The sequence below is a fragment of the Oncorhynchus nerka genome, linkage group LG15, assembly GCF_034236695.1.
Source record: "Oncorhynchus nerka isolate Pitt River linkage group LG15, Oner_Uvic_2.0, whole genome shotgun sequence".
NCBI lineage: Eukaryota > Metazoa > Chordata > Actinopteri > Salmoniformes > Salmonidae > Oncorhynchus > Oncorhynchus nerka.
In genome coordinates, this window is record NC_088410.1 from 89,450,754 (window position 1) to 89,471,385 (window position 20,632).

A 20,632-nucleotide genomic window follows, 5' to 3' on the forward strand; every position below is an offset into this window, starting at 1 on the left:
ACATAGGCAACTGTATATAGGGGTCCCTATTCCTCCTATGCCTATAATAAGATCCAAGATTCAGTCAAGTAAGTATATGTTACATAAAATGCATTAGGGGGTGGAGTCCGCTAACACGGACTACATAGCCTGCCACTTCCTCTAGTGATGACTCTTTGAGGACTTAATGACTTTGGGAGTAGCAGCAGAAACCGCCACCATGTCTAACGCTGCACCCGCTGAAGCCGCACCTGCTGAGGCTACTTCCACTGCCGAGGGCGAAGCTCTACCGGCAGAGACTGCACCTGCCGAGGGAAATGCCCCAGCGGAGGCCGCTCCAGCAGAAGGAGAAGCTCCCGCTGAACCCGCGCCTGAGGAGCCCAAAGCCCCCACACCCCCTCCTCCAGATGGTAATGAGATAATGCTTCATGAAATAAGTCTTGGTTGGGCTTTTTGCAGAAACACATGTAGGCTACTTTGTCAATATCATTGATATCTCTGGACTGGATGGATGATCCATGGCTACGTTTGTTTGGTGCGCAAGGGGCATAAGTGACATTTTCATAAGATGACAGGATAACAAAACTTTGATATTGTTTGTTAATGGGTCTTTATACATCAACTATTTCGATGGAGATAATGGGTCTTATGTTGGTCCCTTTGTCACTGGATCTCTTCAAGGCCCGCTTTCTATAAATAGCCTCTCCATTTTTGGTCCAAAATTTCACTTGCATCCATTGCGCGCTGCCAAACCCAGCGAAGTATTCCTTTACATGTATTTTGAGAGAATCTATTTTTTCACACCATTTGCAAAGAAAATAAGCAACAGTCGTCCACGGTTTAGTTCACATGAGATAACAGTAAACCACTGAAGCCCCTACTTTGGAGAGGCCAATGTGTAAAATAATAATTGCGGGCTTCATGCGCCCTTTAACTACAAGCCTACAACGTGTCGTGTAAGTGGTTGTGTAAGGCACTTGATAGCCTGACTACAAGGTCAAGTATCCCTTGCTTGCTTATTCTACCCAATTGCATGCTGATTGTTCGATATCTCACTGTATATAAGAGATATTGATTAACCTTCTTCAGTTTATATTAGTGCTCCATCCTTTGTGCATCATTGCCCGCCCTGATTCCCTGGATAAACTATTGTGCTCGGGAGTAGGCTACTCTTTAATGGTAACTCTAAAGAACAGAGGAGGCTGATGGGATGACCTATAGGAGGACAGACTCATTGTGATGGCTGGAATGGAATCAATGGGGCATTTGAGATGGCTGGAATGGAATCAATGGGGAAATGGAGCTAAGTACCAGCACATCACATTGTCTACTGCTTGAGCTCCTGTTCCTCTTATAGAATATTAGCTTACAAGTATTGTGGAGCTCCTGCACCTAAATATAAACAGTGCCAGCAACCAAAATGAGTACCTACAACTATTTCAGTCCAAGTCAATTACTGAATAGAATCAACCATCTCAAACATATGGAAACCATATTAATGACCGAGTTCCATTTATTCCATTCAAGCCATGACAATGAGCCTATAGCTCCGCCCACCAGGCTCCCCCATGGAAGTTAAAAATAAGTATAACTAAATTCAAAGCAATTCAACTGAGACATGAAACATGAAAGTCTAATTCATTTGACAAATATTTTATCAAAAGGATATGCCACTTATTAACGCAAAGAATTTCAAAATGGAGTTTCAAATCAAATCAAATTGTATTCGTCACATCCACATGGTTGGCAGATGTTAATGCGAGTGTAGCGAAATGCTTGTGCTTCTAGTTCCGACAATGCAGTAATAACCAACGAGTAATCTAACCTAACAATTCCACAACTACTACCTTATACACACAAGTGTAAAGGGATAAAGAATATGTACATAAAGATATATGAATGAGTGATGGTACAGAACGGCATAGGCAAGATGCAGTAGGTGGTATAGAGTACAGTATATACATATACCCTACATTCCTCATCTCATATGTATGTAAACTTTATATTAAGTGGCATTGTTTAATTATACGATTATAAGTGATTGTTCCCACCCATTCTGCAGTGTTTGACCTATTGCATTCTGTGGATTAAATTTTTCTCCTGATATTTAAAAACATTCATGTAATTTTGAATTATTATAGACAACCCACAACATGATCTTAGAGCATTTCCTGATATTTAAAAACATTCATGGAATTTTGAATTATTATAGACAACCCACATCATGATCTTAGAGCATTTCCATACCACTGTAATTTTAACATTTTTATTTTGGAGAATGAGTTCAAAAAATCTTATGCTAAATCGTATTGGTAACCACATATGATGTACCTTTTTTGTTGTTGATTGTGATAGAATAATAAATAACCCATTTGAATTTAATTTAATTCAATTCTTCTTCCTTTAATTCAAATTCAATTCAAATGTCGCTTCCTGTGTTGTGTGGGGTGGCCAATTTAAATAAAATTCACAACTCAATTCAGAATTGACCACAGCTCTGTTAGCTCTGTTCTCTCGTGTATTTTGCCTATTGGCTAGTAATCAATCTAATATCAAATCGAATACCGTCCGCTACAGAGGAAGCTGCGGCTCCTGCCACCACAAAGGTGCCTGCTAAAACAGAGGGTAATGGTAATCAAACTAATATCTAACATCTAATGCCAGCCACTGCTGGGCGAGGAAGGTGCAGCTTCAGCCATCGCTGAGGCACCTGTCAAGGGTAAAGCCAAGATGAAGAGATGTTTGTCTTGATTAGGCTACTTAAATTTCAATCACGGTGTAAAGCTGAACTTCCGTGATGCGGATTGAATAGAGCTCTTAGGTGTTGTTAGCCAAAAGTGATTTGCGATTCTTTTAACCTCTTGCTCCTACCTGACACGCAGGCATCCCATCTAGACATCTGGAAATGCAAATGCACTACGCTAAATGCTAATAGTACTAGTTAAAACTCAAACGTTCATTAAAATACACATGCAGGGTAGTGAATTAAAGCTACACTTGTTGTGAATCCAGGCAACAAGTCAGATTTTTAAAATGCTTTTCGGCGAAAGCATGAGAAGTTATTATCTGATAGCATGTAACACCCCAAGAGACCCGCAGGGGACGTAAACAAAATAATTAGCATAGTCGGTGCTACACAAAACGCACAAATAAAATATAAAACATTCATTACCTTTGACCATCTTCTTTGTTGGCACTCCTAGATGTCCCATAAACATCACTATTGGGTCTTTTTTTCGATTAAATCGGTCCATATATAGCCTAGATATCGATCTATGAAGACTGTGTGATCAAGGAAAAAAATAGCGTTTCATAACGTAACGTCATTTTTTTAAATTAAAAAAGTCGACGATAAACTTTCACAAAACACTTCAAAATACTTTTGTAATGCAACTTTAGGTATTAGTAAACGTTAATAAGCGATCAAATTGATCACGTGGCGATGTATATTCTATAGCTGTCCGTCTGGAAATAATGTCCGGGTAAATCTCAACCAAAATATCTGGTCGGAGACCGGAAGAACTGCGCTGCCTTGTGTCTGTTTGACCAAGAAACAAATAGTAGGCAAATGACAAGACTCTAGACATCGTGTGAAAGCTGTAGGTATTGCAACCTCGGCCCCATTAAATGTGGTTCACCTTTATCAATGGGTTCAAGTCGCGCATGGATATATTTTTCCATTTTCAGTGTTTTTCCGTTCTGTTATAGTCACAGCCGTGATTTAACCAGTTCTATAAACGTCTGAGTGTTTTCTATCCACACATACTAATCATATGCATATACTATATTCCTGGCATGAGTAGCAGGGCGCTGAAATGTTGCGCGATTTTTAACAGAATGTTCGAAAAAGTAGGGGGTAGGAGTAACAGGTTAAATAGGTATATCCATGTTGAGCGGCATATGATGATGAAGATGTCACCTGGCGCCTTGTGGATTGGTAGTGAGACTATTACCAGCAGCGGGGGCTTCGCCCTCAGCAGCAGCATCAAAAGCGGCTGATATTCATTAAATGCTAGAGAGATGTTAGAACAAAAGCTGATTTTAAAGGTTTCAAAATATCTTACTAGATGTTACAAAATGACAAGCTTAAAGTATGTGGATAGAAAGTGCCGGTACGCGATTAAAGAGATAAAGATGTTACAGTGAAGAGGTTAAAAACCTCTACGGGATCAGTGTTCCCCCCACAGGACGGTTGAGCTAATGTGCGCTGATGTGATTAGCATGAGGTTGTAAGTAACAAGAACATTTCTCAGGACATAGACATATCTGATGTGGGCAGAAAGCTTAAATTCTTGTTAATCTAGCTGCACGGTCCAAATTACAGTAGCTATTACAGTGAAAGAATACCATACTATCTTTTGAGGAGAGTACAAAGTTATGAACTTGAAAATCTATTAATAAACCAATTGGGCACATTTGGGCAGACTTGATACAACATTTTGATCAGAAATGCAAGTGTTCATTGGATCAGTCTAAAACGTTACACATACACTGCTGCCATCTAGTGGCCAACATCTAAATTGTGCCTTAACTGGAATAATACATTGTGGATTTTCTCTTGCATTTCAAAGATGATGGGGAAAAAAATATATTTTTTCATTGTATTATCTTTTACCAGATCTAATGTGTTATATTCTCCTACATTAATTTCACATTTCCACAAACTTCAAAGTGTTTCCTTTCAAATGGTATCAAGAATATGCTTCAGGTCCTGAGCTACAGACAGTTAGATTTGGGTATGTCATTTTAGACGAAAATTGAAAAAAGGTTCTTATCCTTAAGTTAAAGGCAATGTTCCCGCTTTAGCTGCATATGTCGGCTCAGTCGGGAAATTACCGTTAAAAAGATATCGCAGAATTTGTAGTGCTTCAGCTTTACAGATTGAATAGAGCCCTAACTTAACAGTGCTAAAAGATCTCAATGATATTTGAGCCTTTTTACCATTATGTTAGGCCCGAATAAGTCTGGCCCCAGATATGTTTTGTTGCTGTCTTTCTTGAAAATTGCTATGCTCCTTTTTATAGGAGCTGACATAAAAGACAGCACAAGCAGATCTGGGACCAGGCTCTTATGTCTTTTGAACGAATACATTAGATGAATCTCTAACATCTAACACTAGCTGATGCTGCTGCTGCCGACAGGTAGACCCTGTCAAGTGAAATGGATCACTGATACCTTCACATCTGAATATGTCCAATCCATTCCAGTATGGGATCACGTTAAGGTGTATGTAGTTTGGTATACATATAGGGAATAGGTTTTTCCTGTCCCTGTTAACCTGAACAGGGAACACTCGCAGCCCTAGTTAATGACAACAGTGTACCAGGGAATAATCCGGGCCTTAGATAAAGATTTGTGTACCAGGGAATGATCCGGGCCCTAGATAAAGATTACAGTGCACCAGGGAACACTCACTCAGGGTCCTAGTTAAAGAGTACAGTGTACCAGGAAATACTCCCGGCCCTAGTTAAAGACTACAGTGTACCATAGAGCATTGCATAGGTGTAGACTGTTTTCATCTCTCTACTGGACAACCAATAGGTATTCAGAAAGAGATGGGATTGGCTGGAAGTGATTCTAGAACACTGTTCTCATACCTGCTGCCTCTAACCTTTAAATAAATGCACATTTAACATCATCTGTTCCTGCTGATGTGTTCCGCGCAGAGGAACCCCGCACAAAGCACCCTCACTCCCCCCCAACTCCACCCCCACCCCCAAAGGGTAAACCAACCCGACGGTCTGAAAAAAATGGGTCAAACCGTTACGGAGCTCTTCACACGTCCTCCTATTACCATTTTTATCATTCATATGATAACCCAATATCATGTCCTCAAGTTGTATGTTGTCTGAATTGTGTTTGCGTTTCAAAACTGTTGAGCCCTATTGCCATGTTTCCTTTGAAATGCTAATCCAAAAAGGCTAATTATTTCCTGTTCCATCTTGAGCTGTACATTGTCTGAATTGTGTTAATGTTTCCAAACTGCAGAGCCCACCAGCGAGCCCCTGGAAGTGACAGTGGAGGACAAGAGTGACTCTTCAGTGACCATCACCTGGAGGCCTCCAAAGACCATTCCGGCCAACTCTGGCCTGGATGGATACACTGTGGAAATCACCAAGGAAGGAAGTAAGTCCTTAAAGCCCACTTCAGTCCTTAACTAGCCTGGTCTTAGATCTGTTTGTGCAGTCTTGCTAACTCCTACGGTCATGGGTATGACCAATCTGGGACCAGGCTACCATTTAACTACTAATCAAATCAAATCCAAGTTTATTTGTCACATGCGCCGAATACAACAGGTGTAAACCTTACAGTGAAACGCTTACTTACAGGCTCTAACCAATGGTGCCAAAAAAAGGTATGTGTGTGTGTGTGTGTGTGTGTGTGTGTGTGTGTGTGTGTGTGTAGGTAAGTAAGTAAAGAAATAAAACAAAGGTAGAAAGACATTTGAAAAAAGAGTAGCAAGGCTATATACAGACACCTGCTAGTCAGGCTTATTGAGGTAGTATGTACATGTAGGTACCGTTAAAGTGACTGTGCATACAGTATATGATGAACAGAGTGTAGCAGAAGCGTAAAAAGAGGGGTTGACAGGTGGTGGGAGACAATGCAGATTGCCCGGTTAGCCAATGTGCGGGAGCACTGGTTGGTCGGCCCAATTGAGTAGTATGTACATGAATGTATAGTTAAAGTGACGATGCATATAAGACAAACAGAGAGTAGCAGCAGCGTAAAAGAGGGGTTGGGGTGGGGTTGGGGGGCACACAATGCAAAAAGTCTGGGTAACCATTGGTTACCTGTTCAGGATTCTTATGGCTTGGGGGTAAAAACTGTTGAGAAGCCTTTTTGTCCTAGACTTGGCACTCCGGTACCGCTTGCCATGCGGTAGTAGAGAGAACAGTCTATGACTGGGGTCGCTGGGGTCTTTGACAATTTTTAGGGCCTTCCTCTGACACAGCCTGGTGTAGAGGTCCTGGATGGCAGGCAGCTTTGCCCCAGTGATGTATTGGGCTGTACACACTACCCTCTGAAGTGCCTTGCGGTAGGAGGCCGAGGAATTGCCTTACCAGGCAGTGATGTTGAGGCTGTAGAACCTTTTGAGGATCTCAGGACCCATCCCAAATCTTTTTAGTTTCCTGAGGGGGAATAGGCTTTGTCGTGGCCTCTTCACGACTGTCTTGGTGTGTTTGGGCCAATCTAGTTTGTTGTTGATGTGGACAGCAAGGAATTCAAAGCTCTCAACCTGCTCCACTTCAGCCCCGTCGATGAGAATGGGGACGTGCTCGGTGCTCCTTTTCCTGTAGTCCACAATAATCTCCTTAGTCTTGGTTACATTGAGGGATAGGTTGTTATTCTGGCACCACCCGGCCAGGTCTCTGACCTCCTCCCTATAGGCTGTCTCGTCGTTGCGGTGATCAGGCCTACTACTGTTGTGTCGTCAGCAAACTTAATGATGGTGTTGGAGTCGAGCCTGGCCATGCAGTCGTGGGTGAACAGGGAGTACAGGAGGGGACTGAGCACACACCCCTGCGGAGCTCCAGTGTTGAGGATCAGCGTGGCAGATGTGTTGCTCCCTACCCTGACCACCTGGGGGCGGCTTGTCAGGAAGTCCAGGATCCAGTTGCAGAGGGAGGTTTCTAGTCCCAGGATCCTTGGCTTTGTGATGAGCTTTGAGGGTACTATGGTGTTGAACTGTAGTCAATGAACAGCATTCTCACATGGGTGTTCCTTTTGTCCAGGTGGGAAAGGGCAGTGTGGAGTGCAATAGAGATTGCATTATCTGTTTGGGCGGTATGCAAATTGGAGTGGGTCTAGGGCTACTGGGATAATGGTGTTGATGTGAGCCATTACCAGCCTTTCAAAGCACTTCATGGCTACGGACGTGAGTGCTACGGGTCTGTAGTCATTTAGGCAGGTTGCCTTTTTGTTCTTGGGCACAGGGACTATGGTGGGCTGCTTGAAGCATGTTGGTATTACAGACTCAATCAGGGACATGTTGAAAATGTCAGTGAAGACACCTGCCAGTTGGTCAGCACATGCCCGGAGCACACGTCCTGGTTATCCGTCTGGCCCCGCAGCCTTGTGTATGTTGACCTGCTTAAAGGTCTTACTCACGTCGGCTACGGAGAGTGTGATCACACAGTCGCACGGAACAGCTGATGCTCTCATGCATGCCTCGGTGTTGCTTGCGTCAAAGCGAGCATAGAAGTGATGTAGCTCGTCTGGTAGGCTTGTGTCACTGGGCAGCTCGTGGCTGTGCTTCCCTTTGTAGTCTGTAATAGTTTGCAAGCCCTGCCACATCCGACGAGCGTTGGAGCCGGTGTAGTGTGATTCAATCTTAGCCCTGTATTGATGCTTTGCGTGTTTGATGGTTCATCGCAGGGCATAGTGGGATTTGTAAGCTTCCGGGTTAGAGTCCCGCACCTTGAAAATGGCAGCTCTACCCTTTAGCTCAGTGCGAATGTTGCCTGTAATCCATGGCTTCTGGTTGGGGTATGTACGTACAGTCACAACAGAATATATTTTTATTCATGAATCTACTTGTTTCGTCTATATAAAAATATTGTTTTGGGCCCAGATAGGATAATAAGTACTGCATGTATGAATGCATGGTGCAATAAAATGACAGGACTTAAACTTTTGGGCTCCCGAGTGGCACAGTGGTCTAAGGCACTGCATCTCAATTCAAGAGATGTCCTTACAGTAACTGCTTCGAATCCAGGCTGTATCACATCTGGCCATGATTGGGAGTCCCAGTGCACAATTGGCCGGGGGTATGCTGTCATTATTAATAAGAATTTGTTCTTAACTGACTTCCCTAGTTAAATAAAGGACTTTTAAAATCAGCTGTTAGCTGCTTATTGTCCTCACTGTGTTCATTCTCCTGCCACTGTTCCATATTGTCCTCAGTGTGTTAACTGTTCAGTCACTGTTCTATATTGTCCTCTTTCCTGTCACAGCCGAAGACTGGAAAGCAGTCAATGAGGACCTGACCGTGTCCTGTCGTTATGCTATCAAGAACCAGACTACCGGCGACCGTCTGCTGGTCCGGGTGGTGGCTGTGAACTCCGGTGGCCGCAGTCCCCCTGCTACCATCGCCGATCCCATCCTGGTCAAGGAGGTTGGGGGTAAGCAAAGCATGGACAATACAGTGCATTCAAGAAATATTCAGACCCCTTGACTTCTTCCACATTTCCCACAGCTTTATTCCAAAATTGATTTTCTTCAGTGTACTTCAAGTGGACAGTACTGTATTACCGGGTGGCCATAGCAGCAAGTCCAAACTGTTTGTGATGGGCGGTGTCCGTCTTTATTGTTGAAACAGCAGACGTTGAAACAGCTAGGGAGAACCAGCTCAGCATATTTTCCATCTCAGATATCCAAATGCCGTTGGCTTGGCACCTCCCTGGCCTGTTAGAGTAATGCAACGGTGGTCTTCTCAGATTATTCCCACCAAGAGGGTGGTAGAACTCCTCAGTCCAAGCATGGAGCAGCTCCCCAGTTGTTAAGTGCCTAAAGTACTACCTTTGACACCTTTTGGATGCATGTTTTCACCGGTGTCTTCTTACTGTGCATTCAGAAAAAGTCATTTTTAGTCTTCCTCAATGATAACTGTTAATGGTGAGTCAAGCATCTTCATTTACCAACAAGCTCTCATAGTCTCACTGCGGAATTATACATGTTCTTGCACTTTTCTCCAAACGTCAAATTGCAAGTGTTTTTGACATGCTGGGTCGCTTCTCCTGCTACGCATTGTTTCGTTAGTTAAGGGTTAAGGTTTAGGGGAAAAAATCCCTATGCCAAACAATCCGGAGTCATGGGATTACATTAATCTGCCACCCCTCATCCACAATGCCCAAGCCTTAATGGTAATAACGTTTACTGTTGCCCCTAGTGACTGGTTTTGAAGGCATTTCCCTACATCCTCAGGACATGGACAGACGTCCAATTTCGAAGTCAATCTTGTGCGATCTGGCTGAATTTACATCATTCATCATGGAATTAAGTTAATTGACTGTATACAGTGGTAGGCCCTGGATGTTGAGTCAAAATGTCTAAACATACAGTAAAATTGTAAATAATAGGTAGACCTACAAAAAAAAAAGACTGAGTCGATTAAAAAGTAATTTATGTAAAGAGAGATGTGTAATGGAGATATTTAGTGGAGGTGAATGAAACCTGAACCACAAGGACTGTCAATGTCCAAGTCGCACTGTCAAACTTAGCCATTAGTCCACCAATAGATGCATCAGGTTTCCCACACAATGGAAAAACCTCTAACTTTCCCACAAATCCTTAGAAAAATTGTTAGGATTTGTCTGCTAATTAACACAGATTCAATTTGGAAGGTTTGGCATTGGGTTGATTCCCAAGTCAGAATGCGTGCTGGAGAGGTGTCAAGCCAGCGATAGTGCGATGGTGACAAGTGTAATCATTGGGGGTTGGGGACATTCCAAAGTGTTCAGTCTACACAGAGTGGGTGGGGACAGGGGAGGGATCTAATGTCTTGTATGCCTTCTAAGTCCTTTGAGACGACCATGGACTCAGTGTTTATTTTTAAATATGCCACAGACTCTGACAGGGACAGGGCAGTTCTCTATTGACCTGATCCCCTCATAAGGAGTGTCAAGTCGGAACGCTCCACAGAGAAACATACCTAACTCTATCATGACCATTACCCAGTGGGTTTTTTTTTTTTCTGATAGCAGCACATATTTCTGCCCATAGCACTGGACATCCCATGGCAATAGTGCATAGATTTTTTTAGGAGTGGGTTTTCAATTATAGTTTCTATGTTCTGTTATTAGTTAGTTACAAATATCAACTGTTCTGTCCATGTTTTAAGACATACAGCAAGCCATTTGCTGTGACTGATGTATTTGTGGGGAACCCTATGGTCGAGGAGAATCTACAGTACAGTATCAAGTTGAGTGTGATTCTTAATGCAGCCTGTTTAACAGTGTCTGCTGGGGTAACTATAGATCTCCATCATGTGTTCTATTTATATTTCTGATGCGATGGTGTGAGTTCAGATTGGACCTATTTAGAGTTCTGATGCGATGGTGTGAGTTCAGATTGGATTTATTTAGAGTTCTGATGCGATGGTGTGAGTTCAGATGGGACCTGTTCTGATGTGATGGTGTGAGTTCAGATGGGACCTGTTCTGATGTGATGGTGTGAGTTCAGATGGGACCAATGTAGAGCTCTGAGATGGTCTGAGTTCAGATGGGACCAATTTAGAGCTCTGGGATGGTCTGAGTTCAGTTGGGACCAATTTAGAGCTCTGAGATGGTCTGAATTCAGATGGGACCAATTTAGAGCTCTGATGAGTGTAACTCTGTTAGACTCAGCAGGTGGTTGGTTCCCAACTAGATATGATCTGGAGTACAGGATAATCTGTCTCCAAGGTACAGAGTGGGTTTTGAGGATTTGTTTTTTAATTCTTTCTGATACATATTCAAATGCTTGTTCTAAAGTGTCCTATCCATAAAGTGTTTCAGTCATTTTACTTATTTGAACAGGTTGATTATTATTATTTGTAAACTATGTTTGTTCTGTCTGTAGCTCGCCCCAAAGTCCGCTTGCCTCGTTTCCTGAGGCAGAGGTATGTCAAGAAAGTCGGTGAGAAGATTAACCTTGTCATCCCCTTCTCTGTGAGTTTGCATTATGAGATGATGAGTAGGCCTGGGAGTTTGTCTAGAAAACATGACCTGAGCAGGATTTTTTTTAAATTGGACCCTAGCTATAGGCACATTTCTATTTAATGTTACTAGGGGCTAGAGTTTTATCGCATTGTCATTAAGTCTCCTATCGCAAGTCTCCTGGGCATGATAATGTAAAATAATTTGTTGTAGCATGTCCATACAGATGTAAGTTAGACTATTGATTGAGCCCAACCTTGTGTTCTTTACTGTCCTAGGGCAAGCCTAAACCAGTGGTTACCTGGTTAAAGGATGGAGAGCCCCTTGACCCAAAGAGGGCCAACATCCGTACATCTGACACAGACAGCATCCTGTTCGTCCGTCAAGCAGAGAGAGTGGACTCTGGCTCATACGAGATGTGCGTGAAGGTGGATGACTTTGAAGACAAAGCTGCTATCATCATCCAGATTATTGGTAAGTCAAATTGTATTAGACTATCCAACCTTGTTTTCATTTCCAAACAGATCATGACGTAGCATTAGCCTCTGACTGTCATGGTATATTTTGATAATAACTAGGGCCAGGTGTTGTTCCTGGTCAGGTCATGTGATCAGGAAGAACTGATCTGGAGAACGATTGAGTTGTTGTGAGTTGATTGATTCTAATGATGCAACCCATATTGAACCTTCTATCTCTGTGTCTGCTCACCCACAGAGCTGCCTGGGCCACCAGCCAGCATTAAGGTTGCAGATGTCTGGGGATTCAATGTTGCCCTTGAATGGACCGCACCTAAAGATAACGGAAACACAGAGATCACAGGCTACACCGTCCAGAAGGCTGACAAGAAAACCGGGGTGAGAAACCCGTCACATCCCTGTCATTTTTTCATTTAACCTTTTATTTAACTAGGCAAGTCATTTAAGAACAAATTCTTATTTACACTGACGGCCTAGGAACAGTGCCTTGTTCAGGAGCAAAACGACAGATTTTTACCTTGTCATCTCAGGGATTCAGTCGAGCAACCTTTCAGTTACTGGCCCAACGCTCTAACCACTAGGCTACCTACCGCCCGTAATCACATCACATCACATCCAATCCAAACAAACTTTATTGAAAGGTACATCTCAGTACACTTTACACAAAAAATAGACCCCAAAAGAAAAGAAAATTCCTGTAATAAGACTTTAAAATATAATTAATGCTCATATGGTGTCTTGCCCAGGACTGGTTCAACATTCTGGAGCACTACACCAGACTAAATGCCACCATCTCAGACCTCATCATGGGCAACACCTACACCTTCAGGATCTTTGCAGAGAACAAGTGTGGACTCAGTGAGGAATGTGCCAGGACCAAGGAAGAAGCCACCATTGTGAAGGAGGGTGAGACATTCTCCACACCACCCCTTTCTAAAAACATCCCCCTGCAACGTTAAAATGTTGGAGAATGTTAGAAGGAGTGGGACAGTAAAGTCTTCTGTTAGCTAGATGTCCCTATTTAAGACCTAATCCATGCTCGTGTCTATTTGTTTTTCAGTTATTGACTATAAACCTACCCTGTTCGTGGAGCGTGACTTCACCGAGGCTCCCAAGTTCACCACTGTTCTGAACGACAGGTCCACCACTGTTGGCTACAGCACCAAGCTGCTGTGCTCTGTGAGGGGATCCCCCAAGGTAAACCTTCCCTCTCTCAATCTCTCATACCAGCTCAGTACTGAAGGATCTTCATGGAACTTGAAGGCTAGGCTAGCAAAACTGCTATGATTCTAACCCACCCACTCGTTGTTTGTTGGGTGAGATTGTAATGCCGATGGTTCCACATGCCAGGACCATGCACACAGACAGCTGCCAGTTGCGCCTTCACTTCTCCTACATACTGAAGAAGGCTGTGAAGCTGAAACATCTGTGAACGCTATCTCTGATTAAGTGAAAATACTTAAAAATATTAAATAATGGAGGAGGCTTTATGCTCCACTTTTTGAGTGCGGACCAATTACACCTTTCTGCGCGCCCTCACTTTTTCCCTGGAAAATATTAATGGATGTGGATATACATATACAGTATGTCACACACACACGCATGCGCACACACACACACACACACACACATACTCCTGTCCATCCGTCCCTGTCAATATATTTACTCATAGCAGAGCTGGAATGAGAGGGATCTTTAGTCTCCTTGTCAGCCTGCTGTCTGAACCTCCGGCTTCTAGCCTGTCCCCTTCCCTCCCACCAGATACACTGGGTTGCCAGTTGTCACAGCAAAGCAGGATTTGGCATAGGGGGGTTGGGAATTTACCTCCGTACAGGATTAGGTTCTGAGTCTCTGAGCGGAGCCCTGGACCCCTGGCCAGCTGGGTGGGTGGATGACAGAGAGCAGGGGGTTGAAGGGTCAAATGTGTGACATTCCTACCTTGAGGGGACCATGGGGGTCATTTACACGGAGTCAAACGGTGCCCCTGTCACTGGACCCTCTGTTTCATGTACCCTAGACAGAGTGTGTCTTCCGAATAGCTGTTACCATCAAAGGAAAGGCCTTAGAAACCAATATAGCTAAGTGAGTGAGTGTGAGTGTATGTGGCTCTGTTGGTAGAGCATGGTACCTGCAACCCTAGGGTTGTGGGTTCCATCCCATGGGGATCAGTATTCACTCACTACTGTAAGTTGCTCTGGCGGGTGATAATCTACTAAAATGTGATGTTCCTTTATTGGGGAATTCGATTTTTTTATAGAGGTATGTCCACTTTCAATACACGGATCAGATTTAGTAGGGTGCATAGTAAAATACTCCAAGTACACAAAAACTGAAGTAAACAATTGTGACTGTAATCATGTTTCTATCCACAGTTTTTATGATTAAAGTCATATCACTTTTTGTGCCGGTAAAATGAATGATGTGAGAAATGGCTGTGGAAATGCCTTAATGCTCAAATATTGATATAATAACCATCATATCAAATCAAACTGGGAGTCACATGATGATATGGTGGTTGTGGTCCTCCCACTACATCTCAGGAAAGCCTGCAGTTGATTAGGCTACAGATTAAATAAGTTATGTTGAACTGCATAGGGTGGGGAAGGTACAGAGAGATGAGCTTGATGCTCCTTTCCAATAAATGCTGATGGTTTACTCTGGTGACATGATGATCGATTCTTGACTGCCATTTGACAAATAAAAATATTCTCGCTCTTATCTCACAAAACTATCGGTAGAGTTGAAAATGCGATGGAAAAACATTGAACATTAGATTTTTATTCGGTACACTGATTTTTATCCCCAGCAAGTCAGGTGGGAAAATGTGCATATTTGTAATGCAGATTTTAGAATATTTGCATGATTGGATGGAAACATAGCTGCTGACTATGAAACTTGAAACTTGAAACAATTGATCTGAAACATAGAATTGACGTACTATGTCATTGCAGCCTAAGATTATGTGGATGAAGAACAAGATGATCCTCAACAACATGGATAACCCCAAGTACAGGATGATCAGCACAGGGGGCATCTGCACCCTGGAGATCCGTAAGCCTGGCCAATATGACGGTGGAGAGTATGTCTGCAGAGCTGAGAACCAACTGGGGAAGGTCGACACCGGCTGCAAGCTGGAGGTCAAAAGTAAGTACTAGTGGTGGTAAGAAGAGAAATAATAATAATAATAATATATTTTTCCTACTAGTAATGACTTTGCTGATAACTTCTGTACTATTGAGAAAAAATGTACTTACTACGACTGTGGTATGTGGTTGTCTCCAGGGTCTAACATTAACACCCGCCGCCACCCGCCAAATGTGGGTAGATTTTGGTATAGGCAGGTAGAATGTTTATTTCAGCAGCCACGTAAGGCAGGTGGTCACACAGAGCAAAATTAAGAATATTAATTTGCATAAGTTTCTCATAAAACATGAACAGAATATATAAATGATTCTCATTTCCTGCAATTTTATGAAGAAGCAATGACATTCATTTTGGTAAATCAAATCAAAGTTGATTGATCGCATACACAAATTTACAGGTGTTAAGGTGAAGCGAAATGCTTGTGCTTCTAACTTCAACAGTGCAGTAAAATGTCTCACAAATACACAATATTGAAAAAAATCTAAACAAGAAATCAAGAACTAACATTCCAAGTAGATTTATTTGAGTGAGAATATAAATACTTGGTGTGTATAGACAGAAAACAGAATATAATTTGGAAAATAAAACGGTAAAGTATGGACAGTGAAAGGTATATTAAGATGAGCTATGTGGTATATACATAGACAGTATATACACAGTATATACATACACAGCGAGGAAACAACAGTATATAAACAGAATACTACACCGGCTCTGACGCTCGTCGGATGTGGCAGGGCTTACAAACTATTACAGACTACAAAGGGAAGCACAACCACGATCTGCCCAGTGACACGAGGCTACCAGACGAGCTAAATCACTTCTATGCTCGCTTCGAGGCAAGCAACACTGAGGCATGCATGAGAGCATCAGCTGTTTCGGACGACTGTGTGAACACGCCCTCCGAGCAGACTCCTTTAGTCAACGATTTGTTTTTTTACTTTGAGGGAGAGGTTATTTCCCTGGCACCACTCCGTCAGGACTCTAACCTGCTCCCTGTGGGCTGCCTCGTCGTTGTTGGTAATCAGGCAAACTATCACCAAGTTTGTCAAGCAAACTTGATGACTGAGTTGGAAATGTGCGTAGCCACGCAGTCATGGGTGAACAGGGAGTACAGCCCCCTCTCCACCTGGGGTCAGCATGTCAGTAAGTCTAGGATCCAGTTGCACAGGGAGGAGTTCAGACCCAGGGCCCTGAGCTTAGTCATGAGTGACGCACTATGATGTTGAAAGCAAAGCTGTAGTCAATTATCAGCATTCGTTTTTTGTTTTGAATTTTACATTGGATGTTATAAATGTATCACTAGTCACTTTTTTAAATTGACTTTTTATTTGACCCCTTTTTCCTCCCCAATTTCGTAGTATCCAGTTATTAGTACTTACTATCTTGTCTCATCGCTACAACTCCCGTACGGGCTCGGGAGAGACGAAGGTTGAAAGTCATGCATCCTCCGATACACAACCCAACCAAGCCGCACTGCTTCTTAACACAGCGCGCATCCAACCCGGAAAACCATGAAACACCATGCACCTGGCAACCTTGGTTAGCGCGCACTGTGCCCGGCCCGCCACAGGAGTCGCTGGTGTGCGATGAGACAAGGATATCCCTACCGGCCAAACCCTCCCTAACCCGGATGACACTAGGCCAATTGTGCGTTGCCCCACGGACCTACCAGTCACGGCCGGCTGCGACAGAGCCTGGGCGCGAACCCAGAGTCTCTGGTGGCACAGCTAGCATTCTCACATAGGTATTCCTTTTGTCCAGGTGGGATAGGGCGGCGTGCAGTGCAAAGGCAATTCCGTTGTCCATGGATCTGTTGGGGAGGTATGCAAATTGTAGTGTGTCTAGGGTGTCGGGCAAGGTAGAGATATGGCCCTTGACTAGCTTGTTTAAACACTTCATGATGACAGAAGTGAGCGTACTGGGCGATAGTCATTGAGTTCAGTGTCCTTTGTTTTCTTGCATGCAGGAACAATGGTGGACATCTTGAAGCAAGTGGGGACAACAGACTATGATAGGGAGAGATTAAATTTGTCCGTAAACACTCCAGCCAGCTGGTCTGCGCCTGCACTGAGGATGCAGCTTGGGATGCCATCTGGGCCAGAAGCCTTGCGAGGGTTAACATGTTTAAAAGTTCTACTCCCGTCAGCTACAGAGATCGGGAGCCTGCAGGCCTTGTGAGCAGCGGGGCCCCCGACGGAGGCTCTGTGTTGTTTTCCTGGAAGCAGGTGAAAAAGGTGTTAAGCTTGCCTTTGAGTGAGGCGTCGGTATCCGCGACGTGGCTGGTTTTCCCTTTATAATCCGGAGTTTTTTTTAACATTCATTAATTAATTGGTTATTACTGCATTGTCGGAACTAGAAGCACAAGCATTTCGCTACACTCGCATTAACATCTGCTAACCATGTGTATGTGACAAATAAATTTGATTTGATTTGGATTTGATTTGATTATTTAAGACTCAGGTCACAAAACATTTAACGAAACTTCTTACTAGTGACACATTTGCTGTTTTAGAAACATTACAAAGCATGCTTATCCGTTTATTTATTTTGTGTGTAATTATGGCAACTACAAAACATTTGTCCGGTAAAATATCTGAGTGACTGTGGCTGGTGGACCAAAAAGTCCATTTTAGGCCCTGGTTGTCTCACCTTGTTATCTTAAGACTAATGCACTGACTGTAAGCAACTCTAGATAAGAGTGTCTGCTAAACGACTACAATGTACAATGTAACTTAAGTCCTTTCTTATACATGGGTTTATCCGAGGAAGAAGCCTCACCAAAGTATGAACCGAGTTCATCTATAATATAGACACTGCTTTTACAATCAAATGTATTTCTGCTTTAGCGTTCGTTTCGGTGATGTTTTTACATTTTGGATTTTCCATGCAAATTTAGATCTCGTTATTTGTTGTATTTGAATCAGACTGTGGAAATATTGCCATTGGTTCATGACCACTAAAATAATGATATTTACCTCAACAGAGCCTGTTTATGCAGATGCTGACAAAGACAAGGAGGCAGAGTGAATGAACATGCATACAGGTCAGTCAACTCTTGTTGACATATTTTAAGGTTCATATGGAAAATGGGATTCAATTTACAAAATTGGCTTGAATTCAGAGGTTGAGTGTGAATCAACAAATAAAGGGCGCTTTGATGCGACCTGGCCAAGATAAAACAAAGCAGTGCGACAAAAACAACAACACAGTTACACATAAACAAACGTACAGTCAATAACACAATAGAAGAATCTATGTACAGTGTGTGTAAATGTAGAAGAGTAGAGAGGTAAGGAGAGTAAGTTTATATTTAACCATCATATTGTCACTTAGTAATAATAAACATACCTATGAAACCTGAGAATTTAACACCATATTATTTTAATATGTATCAGAGTCTATTTGTGTCCTGGTACATCTTCTCCAAGGCTGGACTTACATGGAGAGCCCTAAACAGAGCCTCTGCCGTTGCAAGAGTCTGAGTGCCAGTACTAGCTGCTGCTCATAAATTACTCCTGTAATGGCTCCACATGCACTCAGTTGGGGAACTAAAACACATTTCCTTGACTCAGCAGCAGGGGGCCCATTAGGGACCAGCGAGATGGCGTGATTTACTACCAGGATCCACTGTAATGCAAGCAGCTTGTCACCCCCCAGGGTGTTGAATTTCCACAGTGGACACTACAAAATAACAATTTATGTGTAATATCATCAATATTTATACTGGCTGTAGTCTTAAAAAAAAATATATACTTTGTCATACAGATGTAGGATCTTAATTTGATCACTTTTGTTGCTGAGAAATTCTTGCACATTTCCTGTTGCTGTAAGATTATTTTCCCCTTGTAGGAATCGGGCTCAAATTAAGATCCTACATCTGTACGCTGTTTATCTATTAGTAGCCTACTTAAGCTCTTGGAATATGCCTTTTGTAGGCCTGCTACTGCAGTTCTAGCCACCTCAGTTGGCTAAATATGGCATGTGAATTGACAGCTGTTCTGTTCTGTACACCTGTTACAGTCCCAAGTTAGAAGCAAGCTGAATGAGGCCTTTACAAGAAAAGGTGAGGCCCACTTTATGTGCTCTAAAACTGTACTCTATCTCTCTCTTTTGATGTGAAATAGGTTTTTGGTAAGATTCTGTGAGTTTGAAGGTTATAAAAACCTCTTGTTTTTCTACAGGACGGTGCTGGATGCTGGAAAAAAATGTACATATAACTGGAAAGAACATACAATCAAATTGTTATTACCTACAACCGCTGTATCCTAACCTATCCCACCCTATCCTATATTAATGAAGATTAAACATGTGTCCCCTTTATTTGTATTTTTTCCCATAGTACTCTCTGAAATAGTTCATATCCATGTCCACAACTCAGATGTAAAACCTCGGAATGTTTGTTAAAATAAAGATTTTGATTCATGTTTTTGTTTTGTTGAATAAACCTTCTCTAACCTGAAGTAAAAATGACAATGTTGTCGACGGAAACCTACTGTACTTACTGATGTGAGAGAGGACTAGTGCTGGTTATGACATGACATTAGAGTGCCATTTGAAAGGTTGAATCCAAGATGATCAGATATCAGTCTACACAGTCCCCACACTTTGGATGGATTCACATGAGAGTAACAGACAGTAGAACTGAGAGAACTGAAAGAACCAGGGCAACAGAACCACTAAATCAAGAGGCAGAGTAACTTGTTCTGCCTTTGGGTGCTGCCTGGCTCACACACAACAATATACAAGTGAAACAACCGTGTGTAGTATGACTGACCCTCCTGTAACTGTCTTATCACATGGAGTTATTGGCATAGTGATAAGAGGCTGTGTTGCCAGAGATATGTAGATTGTTGCCAACGATAACAATATGAAGAGTTTGGATGTCAGTCCACACAGTGGCCGGATGACAATGTGTCTTTAGGAGATTTGGAGAGAGAGAATGCAGTTGCAGTGTCTTTATTCACAACCGGACTAACCTAACGTAGCAGGGGGAAAAGGAACCAGACCGAAGGCATGGAAGGCACAAGAGCACCACTATTACAACAGCTCCCTCTAGTGTCCTTACTTGCAAATGACAAGATGAACAGAGGTTATTTATATTACTGTGAAGGAGCTATAAGGCACAGGAGGATGGTGCCATCTTGATTTGGGAGAACCTAGTGCTCCCTCTTCCCTAAATGAGGCTGCTTACTTTACCTTTAGAAACAAGCTAGTTCAAGACACAAAATGTACTATGGCGATGGCTGTGGAATGGGAACTCCATTTTGTTTCAAATGTAGCTCTGTAACACTGTGTTACATAGTTTCAATCACTGGTAATGCAGTAGGCCAGGGCTGATGGCTGCTGCGTCAAGGGTATCTCTAAAGGCAATGAAATGGCCTGGTCCATCCT

At 42.7% G+C, this 20,632-nt stretch overlaps 1 protein-coding gene across 1 annotated transcript; it reads left to right on the forward strand.

The window, feature by feature from the left end:
- The first annotated feature begins 140 nt into the window (after window positions 1-140).
- LOC115143491 (myosin-binding protein H-like) lies at window positions 141-19,665 on the forward strand. The gene is made up of 12 exons (XM_029683964.2): window positions 141-389; window positions 5,968-6,105; window positions 8,937-9,104; window positions 11,542-11,630; window positions 11,897-12,092; window positions 12,333-12,472; window positions 12,841-13,000; window positions 13,155-13,291; window positions 15,046-15,238; window positions 18,225-18,284; window positions 19,262-19,304; window positions 19,423-19,665. Exons 1-10 carry the CDS (start codon window positions 167-169, stop codon window positions 18,266-18,268), a joined length of 1,488 nt encoding a protein of 495 aa, XP_029539824.1. The 5' UTR covers window positions 141-166; the 3' UTR covers window positions 18,269-18,284; window positions 19,262-19,304; window positions 19,423-19,665.
- Window positions 19,666-20,632: the final 967 nt, after the last annotated feature.